This window comes from Lathyrus oleraceus, chromosome 2, assembly GCF_024323335.1.
Source record: "Lathyrus oleraceus cultivar Zhongwan6 chromosome 2, CAAS_Psat_ZW6_1.0, whole genome shotgun sequence".
Lineage (NCBI taxonomy): Eukaryota > Viridiplantae > Streptophyta > Magnoliopsida > Fabales > Fabaceae > Lathyrus > Lathyrus oleraceus.
This window is the reverse complement of record NC_066580.1, coordinates 110,980,672-110,998,857: the sequence shown is the minus strand read 5'-3', so window position 1 is coordinate 110,998,857 and position 18,186 is coordinate 110,980,672. Positions and strand designations below refer to the sequence as shown.

The window sequence follows — 18,186 nt, the reverse complement described above, 5'->3', positions numbered from 1 at the left end:
TGTCTCATATTCAGCTCTTTCTGATCAAACAAATACTTTAAACTTTTATGGTCACTGAAAACCTCAAATCTTGACCCGTACAAGTAATGCCTCCATAACTTCAGAACAAATACCACAACTGCCAACTCTAAATCGTGTGTCGGATAGTTCCTCTCATGAACCTTCAGTTGTCTCGAAGCATAAGCTACAACCTGCTTATTCTGCATCAAAACACCACCCAAACCCAACAATGAAGCATCACAGTAAACCTCAAATGGTTCCGACGGACTTGGTAATATCAGAATAGGAGCAGTAGTTAACCTTCTCTTTAACTCTTGGAAACCTTCTTCACATTTTGAGTCCCAAACAAACGCTTGCCCCTTTCTAGTCAACATCGTCAACGGTAACGCCAACTTAGAAAATCCCTTAATGAATTTCCTATAATAACCTGCAAGTCCAAGAAAACTCCTTATCTCAGAAACTGACTTCGGAGCTTCCCACTTAGATACCGCTTCTATCTTAGAAGGATCAACAGCAACACCACCTCTTGAAACCACATGACCAAGAAAACTAACCTCTTCTAACCAAAATTCACACTTGGACAGTTTAGCAAATAACTTCTTTTCTCGTAGAACTCCTAAAACCACTCTCAAATGTTCAGCATGCTCTTCTTCAGATTTCAAATACACCAAAATATCGTCAATAAACACCACAACAAACTTGTCTAGGTACGGATGGAAAATCCTATTCATATACTCCATAAATACCCCAGGCGCATTAGTCACACCAAAAGGCATTACAGAATACTCAAAATGTCCATACCTGGTTCTGAAAGCAATCTTCTGAATATCCTCAGTTTTCACACGTATCTGATGATACCCCGATCTCAAATCTATTTTGCTGAACACACTCGCACCAACCAACTGATCCATCAAATCATCAATCCTCGGCAAAGGATACCGATTCTTGATCGTCACTTTATTCAGTTGCCTGTAGTCCACACACAACCTCATAGTACCTTCTTTCTTCTTAACCAATAACACTGGTGCGCCCCACGGTGACACACTCGGACGAATAAATTTCTTATCCAACAGATCTTCCAACTGACTCTTCAATTCAGTTAACTCAACAGCAGACATACGGTACGGAGCCATCGATATCGGCCTAGTACCAGGTACCAAATCAATCGAGAACTCAACTTTACGCTCTGGCGGTAATTCATGCACTTCTTCAGGAAACACATCAGGAAAATCACACACCACGGCTAGATCGCAAATTACCAGTTTATCTTTAGCCTCCAAAGTCGCTAACAACATAAACAACTCTGCCCCATCTGCTACTGCCTCATTCACCTGCCTTGCTGATAGAAACAAACTCTTTCCTTCCTTAATCTCAGGAAAGATCACAGTCTTATCAAAACAGTTGATATAAACTCGGTTAAACACCAACCAGTTCATACCCAGGATAACATCAATCTGCACTAGGGGAAGACACACGAGGTCCATCCCAAAGTCTCTACCAAAAATACTCAAAGGGCAATTTAAACAAACCGAAGTAGTAGTCACTGAACCCTTCGCAGGAGTATCAATCACCATACTCCCATGCATCTCAGATATCTCTAATTTAAGTTTCACAGCACAATCCAAAGATATAAAGGAATGAGTCGCACCTGTGTCAATAATAACTACAAGAGGAAAGCCATTAATATAACACGTACCTCGGATCAAACGATCATCTGCAGAAGTCTCAGAACCCGATAAAGCAAAGACCTTGCCTCCCGACTGGTTCTCTTTCTTCGGCTTAGGACACTGTGGACTGATATGACCCACCTCTCCACAGTTGAAACAAGTCATAGTCTTCAACCGGCACTCTGCAGCCAAGTGACCACCTTTGCCACACTTGAAACACTTCTTCTCAGTACTGGTACACTCATGGATACGATGTCCAGCCTGACCACATCTGTAACACTTAGCAGGGGCACTGGAGTCTCCCCCACTAGGTCTCTTCATCCCACTCTGTCTCTGGAAACCTTTGCCAGCTGCATACGGCTTCCCACGATCATTCTGATTCTTGCCTTTCCTATCAACCCTCTGCTGATAGCTCTCCGCTCTGGCCTTAGTATCCTGTTCAAAAATCCTGCAACAGTCAACCAAGTCAGAAAACACTCTAATCCGCTGATACCCAATGGCCTGCTTGATCTCGGGACGTAACCCATTCTCAAACTTCACACATTTTGAAAATTCCCCAGTAGCCTCATCATAGGGAGTGTAATACTTCGACAGCTCTGTGAACTTAGCAGCATACTCAATAACAGACCGGTTGCCCTGCTTCAATTCTAAGAACTCTATCTCTTTCTTTCCTCTGACATCCTCTGGAAAGTACTTCCTCAGGAATCTCTCTCTGAACACCGCCCAAGTGATCTCAGCACTCCCAGCAGCTTCCAACTCAGTGCGGGCAGCAACCCACCAATCATCTGCTTCCTCTGACAGCATATGCGTACCGAACCTGACCTTCTGGTTATCGGCACACTCAGTCACTCGGAAGATCCTCTCGATCTCCTTCAACCACTTCTGAGCACCATCTGGATCGTATGCTCCCTTGAACATTGGAGGATTGTTCTTTTGGAACTCACTCAGTTGACGAGCAGCTCCCAATCCCACAACATTCGGATTCCCTCCAAGTACTCCAGCTAGCATACCCAGAGCCTCAGCAATCGCAGCATCGTCTCTACCTCTTCCAGCCATCTCTATTCTGAAAACCCAACAAGATAAAACAATAAGTACTGATAGGGTTACACAACACCTATCACCTACAGGGAAACAGAATAATTACGACTCGACTCGACCGACTATGCTCTGATACCACTAATGTAACACCCTTCTAAAATACCCCAATAATTAATTAAAACAACAAAATATGAATCAGAGTAGATATGCAATTTCAGGGTGTCACACTTGACACTTCACACCATTCATCAAAATAACTTGTCATGCTCGTTTATTAATTAAAATAAAACATTGCACAATTCGCAGCGGATAGAAATCTAACAACATGCAAACCATGTAACACATTACATGTAAAATTGTTCAACAACCAACAATGAAAACAAAGTAAAACATCCCGTCCTGATGTTACATATACCAGAGCATGACCCACTAAGGAACTACACTAGACTCCAAGCACTAGCTTCTACTCAATCACTGCTCGTTACCTGAAACATAGTTGTAAGGGTGAGTTCCTCAATCGATATAATAAGCATTATAAAATATCATGTAATGCTAAGTAAATTAACACATTCATCACCCTAATCATATCACACATTCAGCAACGGCAACATCAACTCATAATCATACTCAACACAAACACAAAACACACGTATAATATTGGAATACATCCATTCATATTATACGCCATACATACATTATGAAATGAGACTCCATGCATGCGGTACCGACTATTCGTGAACACATAGTTCAACCTCACCGATCAAACCCAGATACGGCTACCAAGCTCACTAGTCCCACTCATTTGAGACCTAGTGACTCACTCACTAATTCCTCACCATGGGAATTAGCTACCACCATAAAGGCTATGCTATGCACGCTAAATCACCTAGCATGCAACCATCAACAACAATCCACAATGGACATATGCTCACACTCTAAGCCATAAACAGTCCATCCATAATTGCATACATAATAGATATATTCACAGCATTATGCATACCATCATACATCGTCAGCATATTTATCACAGAATCATATCATGTCATGCCAAATAATAAATCACAGTATTAGCACACTCTACTAATACCTATACTGCTCAAAACAACGGGAAATGATCCCTACTATATCATACATGCAATATATCATTCACCAATATAGGGCAATCATCAAATATGTACACATAATTCCATTCCAAAACGTACACAATAGTTAAATATCAAATTTTCACTTTTCAAACAGTGTTAACCTGTTAACGCAAGACAGAATACAATTTTTACAGTATTTCAACAGTGTTAACCGGTTAACGCCCTGGGTTAACCCGTTAACGCAAGACAGAATACAAATTTAACAGTTTTTCAACAGTGTTAACCGGTTAACGCCCTGGGTTAACCTGTTAACGCAAGACAGAATGCAATTCTAACAGTTTTTCAACAGTGTTAACCTGTTAACGCCCTGGGTTAACCTGTTAACGCAAGACCGAATGCAATTCTAACAGTATTTCAACAGCGTTAACCTGTTAACGCCCTGGGTTAACCCGTTAACGCAAGACAGAACACGCTTTTTGGCAAATTATAACAGTGTTAACCGGTTAACACCCTGGGTTAACCGGTTAACGCAAGACATAAATTAATTATTTTAATTATCATAACAATGTTAACCGGTTAACGCCCTGGGTTAACCGGTTAACGCAAGACAGAAAGCTGTTCCTGCGCTAACACGAACAGAATGCAGAATTACCCGCATTTTTCGCCGTTGGAGGACTTCCGGACCTCCGATTTCGATTCCGTAAAAAGCTACACGTCCAGGAAATTACGACTCATCCAATTATAGATTCATCCACAGTTTTAACGTAATTTATTCATCACAATTCAGGGTATTTATCAAAACCTAATTAGAGTCGATTCAATGGCTTATTACTACCCATTACATGTTAACCCATAATACCCATTAAACGACGATAAACCCCCCTTACCTGAGTTAATCCGGCAATTGATTCTCTGACCTTCAGAAATCGTGAATTCTCCTCTTGAGCCCTAGCCTCTTCTTCTCTCTTTCTCAGTTTCTTCTCTTTTCTCCTAATTATTACGTGTTCTCTGTTTTCACGTGTAAACAACCTTTTTACCAAATGGGACTCTTTACTGATTCCAAAAATCGTTCCAATTCCAACTTTATTATTCCAATAATAATAATCCAATAATATTCCAATTATTTAATTAAATTAATAAATATACTAATAATAATATATATGAATGGTTTATCTTTTATTTTGAAAAATAATACCCTCTCATTCATATTATCATCATAATATACTATTAAACTTAAACTAAATAATTATCATATTTTATCGGGGTGTTACACATGCCAAGTTGGAAAAATTAATAAAACCTCTTTTAAATCAAAGAACAATGTCTCTACCTTTAGAAACTTAGAACTGTTTCACATTGATTTATTTGGCCCAGTTGGTACTGCATCAATCAATAGAAAGAAATATGGATTAATAATAGTTGATGGTTATAGTATATGAACTTGGGTGAAATTCCATAAAACTAAATATGAGTCATATGATGTGTTCATCATCTTCTGCATATGATGATAGTCTGTCATTGCATATATTTAGTCGAAGAATCAGAGCAAAACAAGTGAAAGTCGAGCAAATTTGAATAAGAATGAGGGGAAATAACTAAGTATGAAAATTGTGGACTTAGTGAAAATTTGAGTGAAAAAAGAGCAAAAAAAGAGCGAAGCTTAGGAAATAATCACATCCACCATCACGCACGCGATAACGCATTAAAAAGCTGTATCGCGCGCGTAATGTAGGGTAGCGTGTGTGCGATAGTCACTTTTCTAGGCTTTTTTTCTGATGCGCTCTGGTTGATTCTGACGCCTTTAAAAGAGGATTTTCAGCACTTTCACAAGGGTTACAATTTTTGGAGATTGAAGCACGAATTAGAGAGCACAAGTGGTGATTTTTGGAGCATTTGAAGCCATTGGAGGCCATCTCTTCAAGGGACTTCTTATGTTATCTTTGTTTATCAATTGTGGTATTTTCAATTACACTTTAAGTAGCTAAATTCTTCTTGGTTAGGTTGTGTTATGATGAACCTATTTCTCAAATGTTGGATTCTATGTTGATTTGACCATTGTATGATCCTATTGATCTATAATCTTATTCAATTGCTTCTTGTTCGTAATGTTTTTATGTGAGATACTCTTTTAATTTGATTTTGGGAATATAAGAAATACTGACAATTAGTCTATGTGTTGGACCTAGGGTAATTGTTGTGCCTATGCTGGTTGAGTAGACATAGGAGACCCTGAATAGTGGCATAAAGAACTAACGTTCTATACATCGTCTAACTCTGCTTACATTGGCGGACTATGAATAGAAAGCTCCTGGTAGTGGTTAGTGAGTTATTTCATAAGGGATCGACTATAACGACATTGTTAATTCTCCGTGAGGTTAGAATGATTAGATAATTCATACAGGGCATCAAACATCAACAATAGAGGAATATGGGATTCTACAACATAACTTGTCCGCTTTCGTGAGATTGTTTACTTGTTTATTTACTCTTCACATTGAAACCTGACACCCCCCTCCATTTTACTAGTTTTTCCAAATTTCACACATTTTGTCTTTCTTGGAGGTAGTCCATGTGGATTCGATCTTTTTATTATTTCGACATTATCAATACACTTGTCGAGAAGTCATCAAGTTTTTGGCGCCGTTGCCAGGGACTGTTGATTTTTCAATAAGATGACTGTCATACCCTGAATTTTCCCTCACCTAAAGTCATTCATATGCGTTTCAGTCGTCTACATTCACTTATTTTATGCCCATTCATTTGTATTCCTAGTTCACTATCATTTAATTTTGCATCATTTCTCATGACCATTTCATTTGGTCATAAGGATCTTTCCATGCATAAGTTCAATAATCAAAGACTAAGTATCTATGGTTTGTGTTATTTTTGTTAAGTTCAACTCATTCCTATCATACACCATGTTATTCATACATTTATTTTTTCATATATTTTTCTATCATGCACTACATGTCCATAATTGACACTTGTTGCATTATAGTGAGTATTGGAAGGTTTAAAGAATTTGTCATGGATTTTCATTTAAGGTTTAGTTTTAACTAATCAGAGATATATCTTTGCATTCCATTTCAAAAATAATTTAGGTATTAATTGGATTTTGTCTTAATAATTTGTTGTTGCTAGTTTCTAATAAAAATCCTTTCTTATGTTGTTTGAAAATAAAAACAATGTGAGTTTGTTTTACAAATTTGAATTGAGTAACAAAAAGAGATAAACCATGAACCATAGCTTCTTGATAAAACGAGTTTGAAATTTGAATTGATAATTATAGCTAGGTTATCAATGATAAAAGGATAAATTAAATATAGGAAATGGATTCCTAGAATAATAGCTTATTGAATATTTTTAACTAGAAGAGAAGAAGTTTTATAACATATTTGATCTTTATAAATCTTAGTGTTGGATAATTTAAATGACACATGTAATTTGTTACTATTGACTCCTCTTATGAATTCTTTGGTTTTCTCGTAATATTGAATTGTGATTAACCCTTCTTGAATGCAGTTTAAATCTTCCCTAGGTTTATTAAAGCAACTAGTTCAAAATTCTTATCTTTAATAATGAGATTTATTTTACTATACCATTTGTGAGATATCATATTTTCTATTTTATTGATATAGGGATCTTCATTGGTTGAAACAATAACTTCTTCATTAGTTTCCTCATGTTTCTTACTAGAAGAAGTTAATATATGTTGATTTTGAATAATCATGTGACCTTGTAATTCTAAAAGTTTGAGTTTTATCTCATCATCCTGGGTTTTTAGAGTTTGAATTTTATTTTTTAAATTCTTAATTTCTTCTTGTAAGTCATAACATAAACAATTCTGTCAACTGGTTTTTTAAATAAGTTCATAACATCTTTAAATTCTACTTTGTTAACATGCTTTTTTACAAATATCGTTTTCGTCAATAACGTTTTTAATTTGTCTCATGAAAACATTCTCACTTTCAGATTCTCCCATCTTATCTAATATTCCTATTAGGGTATTAGCTTGATGGTTAGTGAGAATATTAATTCTTTTATTACAACTATTACAATTACAAAAGTCTATTCCTAAACATTCATCATAATCAGAATATGACTCTTCAGAGTTATTAGTTTGACAAATTTCTTCATAAGAAGATTTTTCATAAGATAAAGAGTTATCTTATTCTTTAGAATTTAGTAAAATATTTTTTAATGTACATATCAAACTTTGTTTTAACTCCTTTGAGATGTCTAAATTTTCTAATTGATTAATTTTCTCTTGCATCTTACACTTATTAGCATAATGACTAAAACAACCACATTTATAACAGTTGACATCTTTGTCTTTGGGACTAGATTTAGCATAAGGTTTTTTGTAAGGTTTCTTACCATAATTTTCTTATGAGGGACTTTGTAAAATTCAGAGTTATCTTTGTAAGGTTGTTTCTTATGTTAACAAAAAAATGTCTTACTTTTAATAACAACCTTTTTATTCTTAGGGTTACTAAGAACTCTTAAAGGAGTGTCTCCATATTGTTCGTAAAATGAATCCATTTCACACATATTACTCATTTTTTCATTTTTAGTCTTATTTTGAAGTTTGTAATCAGTACATATTTGTATACCAGTTTCAATAACATAATTAGATAATTCACCTACGGTTAAGGACTGATAAGGAATGATTCCGTTGAAATCTTGTTTAATATTTGTTTTAACCTTCTCAGCACATAATCTGGGTAAATCACTAATACATATTTCTTTCGAATAATCAACAACACCATCTGACCTAAGGCAGAGTTTAGAAAGAAACATATATCTATACCACATAAAATCAAACATGGTTGGACAGTCAAAATTTAGTAATTGGTATCCTGCTTTTTGTTGGAGGTTTAAATGCTCTCATATAAATAACTTTAATAACATACAAGAGAGTTATAACACAAATAGCTTCATTAGACTCTATTTTAATAGCTAAGTTAATTTGGGTTTTGTCTCTAGGACTAAGGAGATTATTCCACCATCCTTTTAACTGCCTTATAAACCCCATAACTAATATATCTTTGGTATAGTTATCTATGTTTCCTTTGAGTTTAAAAGTTGTAGCATCCATATTCATATTTTGTATGGTATATAACACTTGTTGTTCAGAAGCACCATCAATGTTCCATTCTACCATGGGTTCTCATGAATAACTATTTTCAACAAAACTACTTCTTTCTTCAAATTGCACATCAACAAATGACGGTCTATGATAGTAGTTTCAAGTTTTGTGTCTGGGGCTCTTCCACCTAATTTACTCACCAAATTATCAAATTCTTCTTCCCGAGATAAAATATTTATCTATCCTGAAGAATTTCCCATGTTTAAGGTTCTTAATTTTTCAACTAATTCTTCTATCCTTTGATTAACATCACGACCTAAACTCATACTCTTTAGCTCTTGGATATAAGGAGTATGTTAATGATATATATGTCATGTAAGGTTTATTTTAAAGTTTTTAACATCCTTAGGTTGACGGATAAAGTTTTCTATTTTGTCTAATTGTTGGGCAATAATGTGAAATATTTGGTTTGAGTAATTCATCTGACTATACAAATTATTTATATCTTTCCTCTATTTTGTAAGATTGGTAATTGATTTAAAGGGAGAAGCCTCTATTTCTATGTTTTTTTTTGGAATGGGTAATTTTTATGACTTCTAAAGTTAAATGGGTGGATTCTATTATATATTTTTGAACACTTTTTCATTTAGTACTAATTCTAACAATAACATTTAAGTAAATCTTAATAGCAAAATGATTTTCTATCCCTTATTCTATGCAAAATAATTCAAACCATGTAAAAAAAATAAACATTAATCTCATGTTTTTTTTTTTAAATTTGTATAACTTTTGTAAATAGAGTTGAGTATGATTTTTATAGAAAGATGAGAAATACTGATTTCTCTTCTCTTAATTATACTTAGCCTCAAAATCGACTCTAATCCAGGCTTTGTCAATGACAAATACTTCTTCTTTGGTAGTAACTCATAAGATTTAAGACTCAGTTGGAGATGATGGCCTAGAAGTCCTCTTAGAGTAAATTGGTCGGAGAATTGTAGGAGCAAAGTTTACTCCTGCAAGGTTAACCCTAATGGTTGAATCAACAAAGTTTCTACCGCTGGATGTCGATCCAATGCTACTAGACTGATTGTAACGAAATGGATGACTCCTATTCATTTGAATCCTGACTGATCCATCAATATCCTGAATAACATCTCTAATAGATTTGACTTCAATCTTTTCAGATTTAACACATCTTACAAAATCCATTCCTGAGGGAATTTGTCAATAATATCAGAAGTAGTAAGAATCTTCGGGGCCATAATATTAGATATGCTAAGATTGACTTCAATATACATGTTTCATTTCTTGGAGTAGTTTTAAGATATTTAAAGTTGTAATTAACATTAGAAACTTTGTAGGTAATTATACTAATAACTTTTATATTGGTAACTCCAGGATTAAATGTGTTGCTTAGGCCTTGAACATATATGACTAGTGAGTTTTTAGTGAATTTATCAGTTAAACTCATAGAGTAATTAGGATGACAGTTAAAGTAAATTGGACCATCATTAAGGTTAGATTTAACTATAACAATAGTTGAGTTATGAAAATCTTTAATAGGAGTATCACAAAGGACTAACAAAATAATGATGTTTAGTCGTAGTTTATGTAAAGACTTTATATATATTTGGATTAATCCTAGATGGATATAACGATATCCTTCTCTAACATGATTTTCTAACCGTTTTCTATTTAACAAATTAATGGTTCCATGTTTATTGCATATAGATGTATTAGATTTCGTAGTATGAATAATTTTTTGACTATAAAAATCAAACATGTTAATTTTATAAATTTCTTTTAATTTAATTTCTGACATAGACTAGTTAACTAATCTATTTTCTATTTCTTGAATTTATAATTCCTGAATTTGGAAAGTATCTTGATCTAATTCAAATTTATCATTATTTAGGGTAGCCGAAACTAAGGTTCAGCTACTAATATTACTACGTTAACTGCATCTTAACTCACTTAAAACCTTGATGATTTGAGACATGGTTACTAAACAGTAAATTTTTAAACAACTTTCTATTATGTAACTAGTTATTTCTTAGTTTTCTTACTTACTCTCTATCTCTCTCTCCTCCCCCTTATTGGTTGTTTTCTTAATGACAACTACAATATGCTAAACCAACGATTTTTTTACTGCTTCACTTCTCGGACTTACGACCTAGACCACACACTATCAACAGACACACTTAAAGAAAATCAAAGTTCATGATTATGGTTGAAAATAAACAATAATTCATTTGATATGGTAAAAAGAAGATTAAAATAACGATTTTGTTAAAGTTTTGTAAGACTTTAATTTTTATGTATATCGTTAACATATCAAATGATTTTCGATTGATGTTAAATTTTATATAGATGATCTATAAAATAATAGTTTCAATTCAATAATGAATTTTGTTATACGGATGTTTACCGAAGAGTTATGAGATTTTGTTATATGGATTTTGATCCTGACTATATATATATATATATATATATATATATATATATATATATATATATATATATATATATATATATATATATATATATATATATATATATTATATATATATATATATATATATGCGCCAATTTATAAGATGAAAGATGATACAATATTTAATGTCTTTAAGTAACATCTAAATTATATAATGAGTTTTGAAATAATGTTCATAATTTTCAAGTTAGTGAAACGTCATAGGAGAATCAATGAGATCAACTAAAATAAAAAAATTAGGATATCATTGCAATATTGTTGAATACGGTCTCCGTTCCTTTTTAAGTGTTGTTTTTTTTACTTTTTATCCATACCAATACAACTAATAATTGTTGTTAATTTTTAAACAATGATTATTGTTTTTGCCAATAATACCCTTAACTTTTTAGTAATTTTATTAACTTTTCTTTTTCTCTATAATAAATGATCGGAGATAGTTTTGACATTACTACGATCAATACTATTTTGAATATTAAAATGACACTTAAATTTTTTTTCTTTCTAAAATATGACATTTGAAAAGAAACATAGGGAATATTAAACAACAAATTTATTTTTATTATTATTTTGGATTAATTTAACTGAATTCAAAATTAGTATGTTATTAATTTATATATCTCGTTAAATTTGATTGTAAATTTTTTTTACAAATTTAATATATTTTGATGTTATCTTTAATTTTTTATATATACTAAAATTGTTTTTATATTTTCATTAATATATTTATTTTAATTGACAAAAAAGTAATTTAATAATATAATATAATAAAAAACGAAATTATTAAATTTTTAATTAAAAATATATTTTCATATCATTTTGTATTGATTAACTAATATATAAGAGTTAATTTACCAAAGACTCAAATTAATTTATTAATTATCATTTATGAGTCATTACTACCCTCTATCAATTATCAAATAATTTTAAAAATTAAAAATAATGCATTCTCCGTATAAAAATAATTTGATCAACGAGATACATTAATATAAAAAATAAAAATCATAAGAATATAATAAAAAATAAAATTAATATATGACCGAATCGGGTTTCAGACACCGTGCAATTGTAATATTCTCTCTTCTGATACGCGTTGCGTTCCTTTTGGTTACCCAAACCAAACCTAAGCCTCAGAACCAAAAGCTAGCTAGGGTTCATAATCCTCTTTCTCCTCTTTCTCTAATTGGTGCGTTTTCTTTCTCTAATTTTCCAGTTCCTTCTTACGCTTTTCTTTTCCTGTATCTCCCGAATCTCAATTTGTACCCAATTTCGAATTCCAAATCATTTCTCTGGTTTCGTTTTAGGGTTTTTCACCCTCTCGTGCTCTTGCATCTTTCTACTTTTTTATTTTGATTTACATATGCCAAAGATAGTTTCATCAAGTAGCTGATTTCATTCATTTATTGTTCAGCCAATTATTTATGGAATTACTGCTACAAGTTCTGAACTTTGCTCTTCCTTGTTATGTTGTAATATACACAATTTAAGCAAAAGAGGGGGAAAAACTCATTTTGTTGTCCGATTGTCCCTTATTTGTGATTTTATCTTTGTTACAATTGTTGTTTTGAATTTTCACTATTCTGTTTTCTCGTTTATTATAGGAACGAGGTTGTGATAAAAGATAAAATTTTGAAATTGTAGCTGTTGGAGTGAGTGATAATCCATTGTGACTCATCATGGAGTTACAGACTTCTGGCAGGCCAATTGAGTCCTTGCTAGAGAAAGTCCTTTGCATGAACATCATGTCATCTGATTACTTCAAAGAGCTTTATCGATTGAAAACATACCATGAAGTTATTGATGAGATATACAATCAAGTTGATCATGTGGAGCCTTGGATGACTGGGAACTGTCGGGGTCCTTCAACAGCTTTCTGTCTTCTTTTTAAGTTTTTCACTATGAAGCTTACTGTCAAGCAGATGCACGGTCTACTGAAACATCCGGACTCCCCTTACATAAGAGCGGTACGTTGAGGTTTCCAACAATGATATGTGACTTCTCTTATTCGTTTTTTATATACATTTAACTGATGAAATTATTGTGTATTCATTAGGGTGTGTGTTTGTTTGTGGGTTTGTGCATGTTATTTTTGTTAGTTTGGTATGAGTTTTCCCCCACTATTTTATATTAAGTTTAGGAACTTCTGAATTTACACTTATCTTAATAATTAGCCATCTTGTATGTCAAGAGAAGATTAGTGCACCAGAGACGATTTGATTTGATTAGTGTTTTCTTCTTTGCTGTATAATATATCTTGAAATATCATATCGGAGTTTAGAGTGTTGTGGATTTTGTTGAATTGTCAAAGGCAAGGTAGTCAAATCCATGGGATAGATTGTAGGATTGTACACTTCCATGACTTTTGCTTGCTGCTATGATCTTAATCACTTCTAAAAACATGATTTGGTGAGATCATTGGAGACTCTGATCCATCTTGGTACCATCCCATCAAGTAGCCAAGTTGCCCATTTCTGTAAAGTAATACTTGATCCCCCCTTGATGAAGTCTTAAGACCCAAGCTTCAGGGCCTCTTTTGTCATTCATTTGACCTTCCTCCCAATCTGTACGCCTGTGGATGCTATCAGTCGTAGCTCATGGTTGTTATTTTGGTGAGAGTGGCCGTTGCTTCAACCTTCCCACTTCCTATTTCTTATTCAATCTACATTTGCTCTGGGTTGTCTGTAATGCTCAGCTGAATTCTAAGTTGATTATTAATTGGTCTATATGTGTCTCGGTTTATGATATTTCCAGTTATTTAGGCCTTCAGTTTGCTGTATATTGTAGTTCTATCTGTTGTAAAAAACTCATGTCTTTTATACCACAACTTGGTAAGTTTAACTCTATTGGGTGTTTTTGTGAATGTATGCATTGGTAATAATCAAATTCCATCTCTTTTCTTTCACTTCTAATTTCCATTAAGTTAGGAATGCTATGCATCATGTATTCTTTATCTTGATCTCAAGCTCTGTTTAATGAGGCAAAAGATGGTTTAGATACTGTTAGAATATTATAAGATACAAAGAGATACTCTGAATTAATCTAAAAGACATTATAAGATATTTTATAATATTCTAACAATTACAATCTGATTGGCATCAAAATAAAGAGGTTATGCTTTATTGCTTACACGGATGTTTCACCTTTTTTATTTAGTTTTTGGGCACATGTCATTATTCTTATTGTTTTCTAATTTCTTCCTATCCATTTATCTTGTGATCTGCATTAATTCCATATATTGTTTATAGGTTGGATTTCTCTATCTGAGATATTATGCTGATCCAAAGACTCTGTGGAACTGGTTTGAGCCATATGCAAAAGATGATGAGGTACGGGGTTGTGATTAAGATATCTATAGCTTTGAATGTCTATCATCCAATTTCTATTAAACTCTTGCGCTAGCATTTTTTCTGCTTACATAATTATAATACTCTCTCTGTCCTTTATTATGAGACTCGCTTGCATAATTCACTAATATTAAGTAAAGTAGCTGTAGCAATAAATTTGTAAAAAATATTTTTTACTTTTTCATAGACACCGCCTATAATTATTGATATCATAAGAGAGAGAAAATAAATTTATGTTTTTCAATTGTAAATTAAATTGGGGTATTTTCATATTGAAATTATTAATGCATGTGAAAGTTTGAAAAGGGTCTTATATTAAGGGATAAGAAAATATGAAAAGTAGGTCTTATAAATAGAGACGGAGGGAGTAATTCTATTTCTATTTTTTTCTATATTTATTCAAATTGTATGACTGTTTTTTTTGGGTGCAATTACACATTCCTCATTTATCATGTTTGATTGTATGATTTTATCTATGAGGGTCTGATCAAGGTGGTGATGCCGGATGTCTTTTTCAATAGCATTTTATTTTCTACTTCTGTAACAATTGTTTATACCTTTGCTTGATATGGAGCTATGCAAATAGTGTGTTCTGTCAAACATGATTCGCTATATGATATGCTTTTTAGTCAAATGTATCAAGGTTTTGGTATTTATTGTATGCATGCTTTGTGGCTATATGGTCCTTTTCTATGGAATATAGTTATTTATTTGTGTTAATTTTCTTGCATTATTATCTATATGGGGATATCATTTAAAGGTACTCTTATTTGTTTGTGTTAATTTTTAGTCATGTTAAATTATGGTGCTGTATTTCAGGAATTTTCTCCTGGATCTAATGGACGGATGACTACGATGGGTGTATATATCCGTGATTTGCTCCTTGGACAGGTTCGTTATCTATATGAGAGGATGCTTTCTTGTTTAAGTTCTTTGGGCTGATGCTCTAATTTTGATTGTAGACAATCAAATGCATTTACATGATAATGTCATACTATACCCTGACCCCTTGATATAGACATTTTTTAAATGTAATGATGACTTACAAGGCTAAGAAAATAATCATTTGACTCGAGTATTTAACTAGTTAAATTGAGAATTCTCTCTTCAGAGCTCTTCTACCAGAATGCAGGTGCATCACAAGAATGCAAATGCAGATATGTTCCTCATCTTCACATGTTTTGGAGTAACAGTATGAGGTGCTTTCAGTCTTTCAAGATCTTTGGACATAAACCTTTTACACTTACCAGTAATTTCTCATTAGTATACTAGTTCAAAAGAATCTTTCTTTTTTCTTTCACTTCTTTTTCTTGTTTTATTTGTGAAAACACGACAGAGGTTTCCGGAAAAAAACTGAGTATTTAATCTTGTATCTTTAGAATAGAACTTGGGTTAGTCCTGGTCAAAACTCGAAAGGGACACTAATATTGGGAACCTGAACTTGAGTGATCAAGTTGTTAGTCTAGGGTGACTGAGAAAGGAGATAAAATTAGATGGAAAGACCATTGGAGACTGTTTCTATTATTAAAAATCATCAAGTAGTATATTGGGCTCATTTGTTTTAGATTAAAAAAAGTCGTCAGTGCCTTTTCTTTTTTCCCGCATCTGCTTTTTTCTACAATCATTTGGAATATATTTTCCTAAAACATAGGGGAGTTGTTGGACTTCCCTTACTAATGATTCAAACTTTTGATATTATTGGTTTAAATAAGGAAGGAACAAGTTCAAGAACTGAAAAAATTGATTATCTTTTAATATGCAAGTTAGATTCTGGAGAGAATTTTAAATGCTTTTTTGTCTTTCTCGTTAATTTTGGCTCAGTTTTTATGTTGTCAGATCATGTACACATGCTTGTTGTATCAATCCTTTCTTATTTTCATGAGTATATAGCATATTTATTAATGCTTACCATTACTTAGAGTTAAGTGGTAACAGTCTCTTCTAGCAGTTGTCATTTTTGTGTTCTATTGATTTTTTTTGCTTAAATGTCATCATTGATAAAGTTGAATGCTCAATTGTTTTTCCCTTTTTCATGGTGAATTAAATTTTGCTAAACTTACTGATGATTTTGTTCTACTGGTGCAGTACTACTTCGACACACTTTTTCCCCGCATTCCAGTTCCTGTAATGCGTCAGGTTGTGGCAAATCTTGAAAAGTTGAAGCTCCCTACTACACACTGTGGTACAACAGGGGAAACCACCCGTCATGGTTCTGATGACACTGCCCGTAGACCACCTTCTGTGAAAGCTGCTCTTTCAGTCTCTTTTGGTCAGCGTGCGCCACATCGAGCCTCCACAAGGGATTCTTCACCCATTCGTCGTACAGTACCTCCTCATGAAAAAAATGGCACTGATGACGTAAGACGATCTCCCAGTAATCGTCGCAGTCAGAGCCGTGAATATCCTGAAAGGGATAGAGACAGGGAGCGGTCACGCTCCAGGGACCGGGAAAGAGACCGGGACCGTGAAAGGGACAGGGAACGTGACAGGGACAGATATTATGACCGAAATAGGAACAAGGACCGAGATGTTGAAAGATACAGGGATCGGGACCGAGATAGAGATCATGAGAGGGAAAGAACCAGGAGGGAGAGGGACAGAGAGAGGAGTTATGATTATGATAAGAGGTCTAAGTACGCAGAGAGAGAAAGTAGCCGGGATTATGACAACAGCATTGGCAATGGTAGTAGGCACTATCGTAGTAGGAGTCGAAGTAGAAGTAGGAGCAGGAGCCGAAGTCAGAGTCAAGTTGGCACCACACGATATGAATCGCGATCTAGTCCACCGAGAGATGGAAGTAAGAAGACTTCTGCATCAAGTAATCTAGCTAAACTTAAAGATTTGTATGGTGATTTAGGTGATAGTAAAGGAGATGCCAACATGGAAAGAATTCCTAGAAGGAATAATGGCGGCGAAGAGGTTATTAGACTTGGTGGCTCTTCTTGGAAGTATTGACAGATATCACAACGCTTGTATCTGATGTTGGAGGTTATTAGATTTCGTGGCTCTTCTTGGAAGTATTGACAGATATCACAGAATGCTTGTATCAGATGTTGGATAGTTTTTTCTTTGAGAAAATCATATTGGACTTTTCATCGCCTTTTATCATCACTTTGTTGACATAAGTAATAGGTGGATGAATGCTATCTATATTAGCATATATAGATGATGTATACTAAAATTTATTTATGTTACATTGAATTTCCTGCTTTGTAATTGCAATTTTAGACTTAATGATCACTCTATGGAGACCTGCTGTACCATGCTTCCATTGTTCAGATGAAACCAAGTTATTACAGACTTAATTAACGTTCTTAAGTTGATCCTTAGAAAGTTGCCTCCATGCTTCCTTTATGAGTTCAAGCTCTTAGGATTGTGTTGATATTATTGCTCAAAACTAGTATTCTTCTTCTTTCAAACGATAGTGACTTTTTAAAGTCATTATCAAAATTTGATAAGCAAGCGTAAATTG

General features: G+C 33.5%; 1 protein-coding gene across 3 annotated transcripts; it reads left to right on the top strand.

Moving 5' to 3' along the window:
• The first annotated feature begins 12,393 nt into the window (after positions 1-12,393).
• LOC127118352 (pre-mRNA splicing factor SR-like 1) lies at positions 12,394-18,019 on the top strand. 3 transcript variants are annotated; one of them, XR_007802185.1, is made up of 6 exons: positions 12,394-12,556; positions 12,972-13,334; positions 14,616-14,696; positions 15,534-15,605; positions 15,826-15,963; positions 16,800-16,948. XR_007802185.1 is itself a non-coding variant. In XM_051048533.1 (6 exons), the coding sequence occupies exons 2-5, from the start codon at positions 13,047-13,049 to the stop codon at positions 15,910-15,912; spliced, it is 528 nt and encodes a 175-aa protein (XP_050904490.1). In that variant the 5' UTR covers positions 12,394-12,556; positions 12,972-13,046; the 3' UTR covers position 15,913; positions 16,800-16,952. The 3 variants fall into 3 exon arrangements, 2 of the variants coding, with proteins under 2 accessions (XP_050904490.1, XP_050904489.1); XM_051048533.1 differs by having other exon boundaries at positions 15,826-15,913; positions 16,800-16,952; XM_051048532.1 differs by lacking the exon at positions 15,826-15,963 and having other exon boundaries at positions 16,800-18,019.
• The last annotated feature ends 167 nt before the right edge of the window (positions 18,020-18,186 follow it).

What these genes read in the sequence shown, in the direction of transcription:
- LOC127118352 (XM_051048532.1), top strand. Translation starts at nt 13,047, where the DNA reads ATGGAGTTACAGACTTCTGGCAGGCCAATTGAGTCCTTGCTAGAGAAA. An exon ending in CATATGCAAAAGATGATGAG is followed by an intron (nt 14,697 to 15,533) that starts GTACGGGGTTGT and finishes GCTGTATTTCAG; the next exon opens with GAATTTTCTCCTGGATCTAA. An exon ending in GTGATTTGCTCCTTGGACAG is followed by an intron (nt 15,606 to 16,799) that starts GTTCGTTATCTA and finishes CTACTGGTGCAG; the next exon opens with TACTACTTCGACACACTTTT.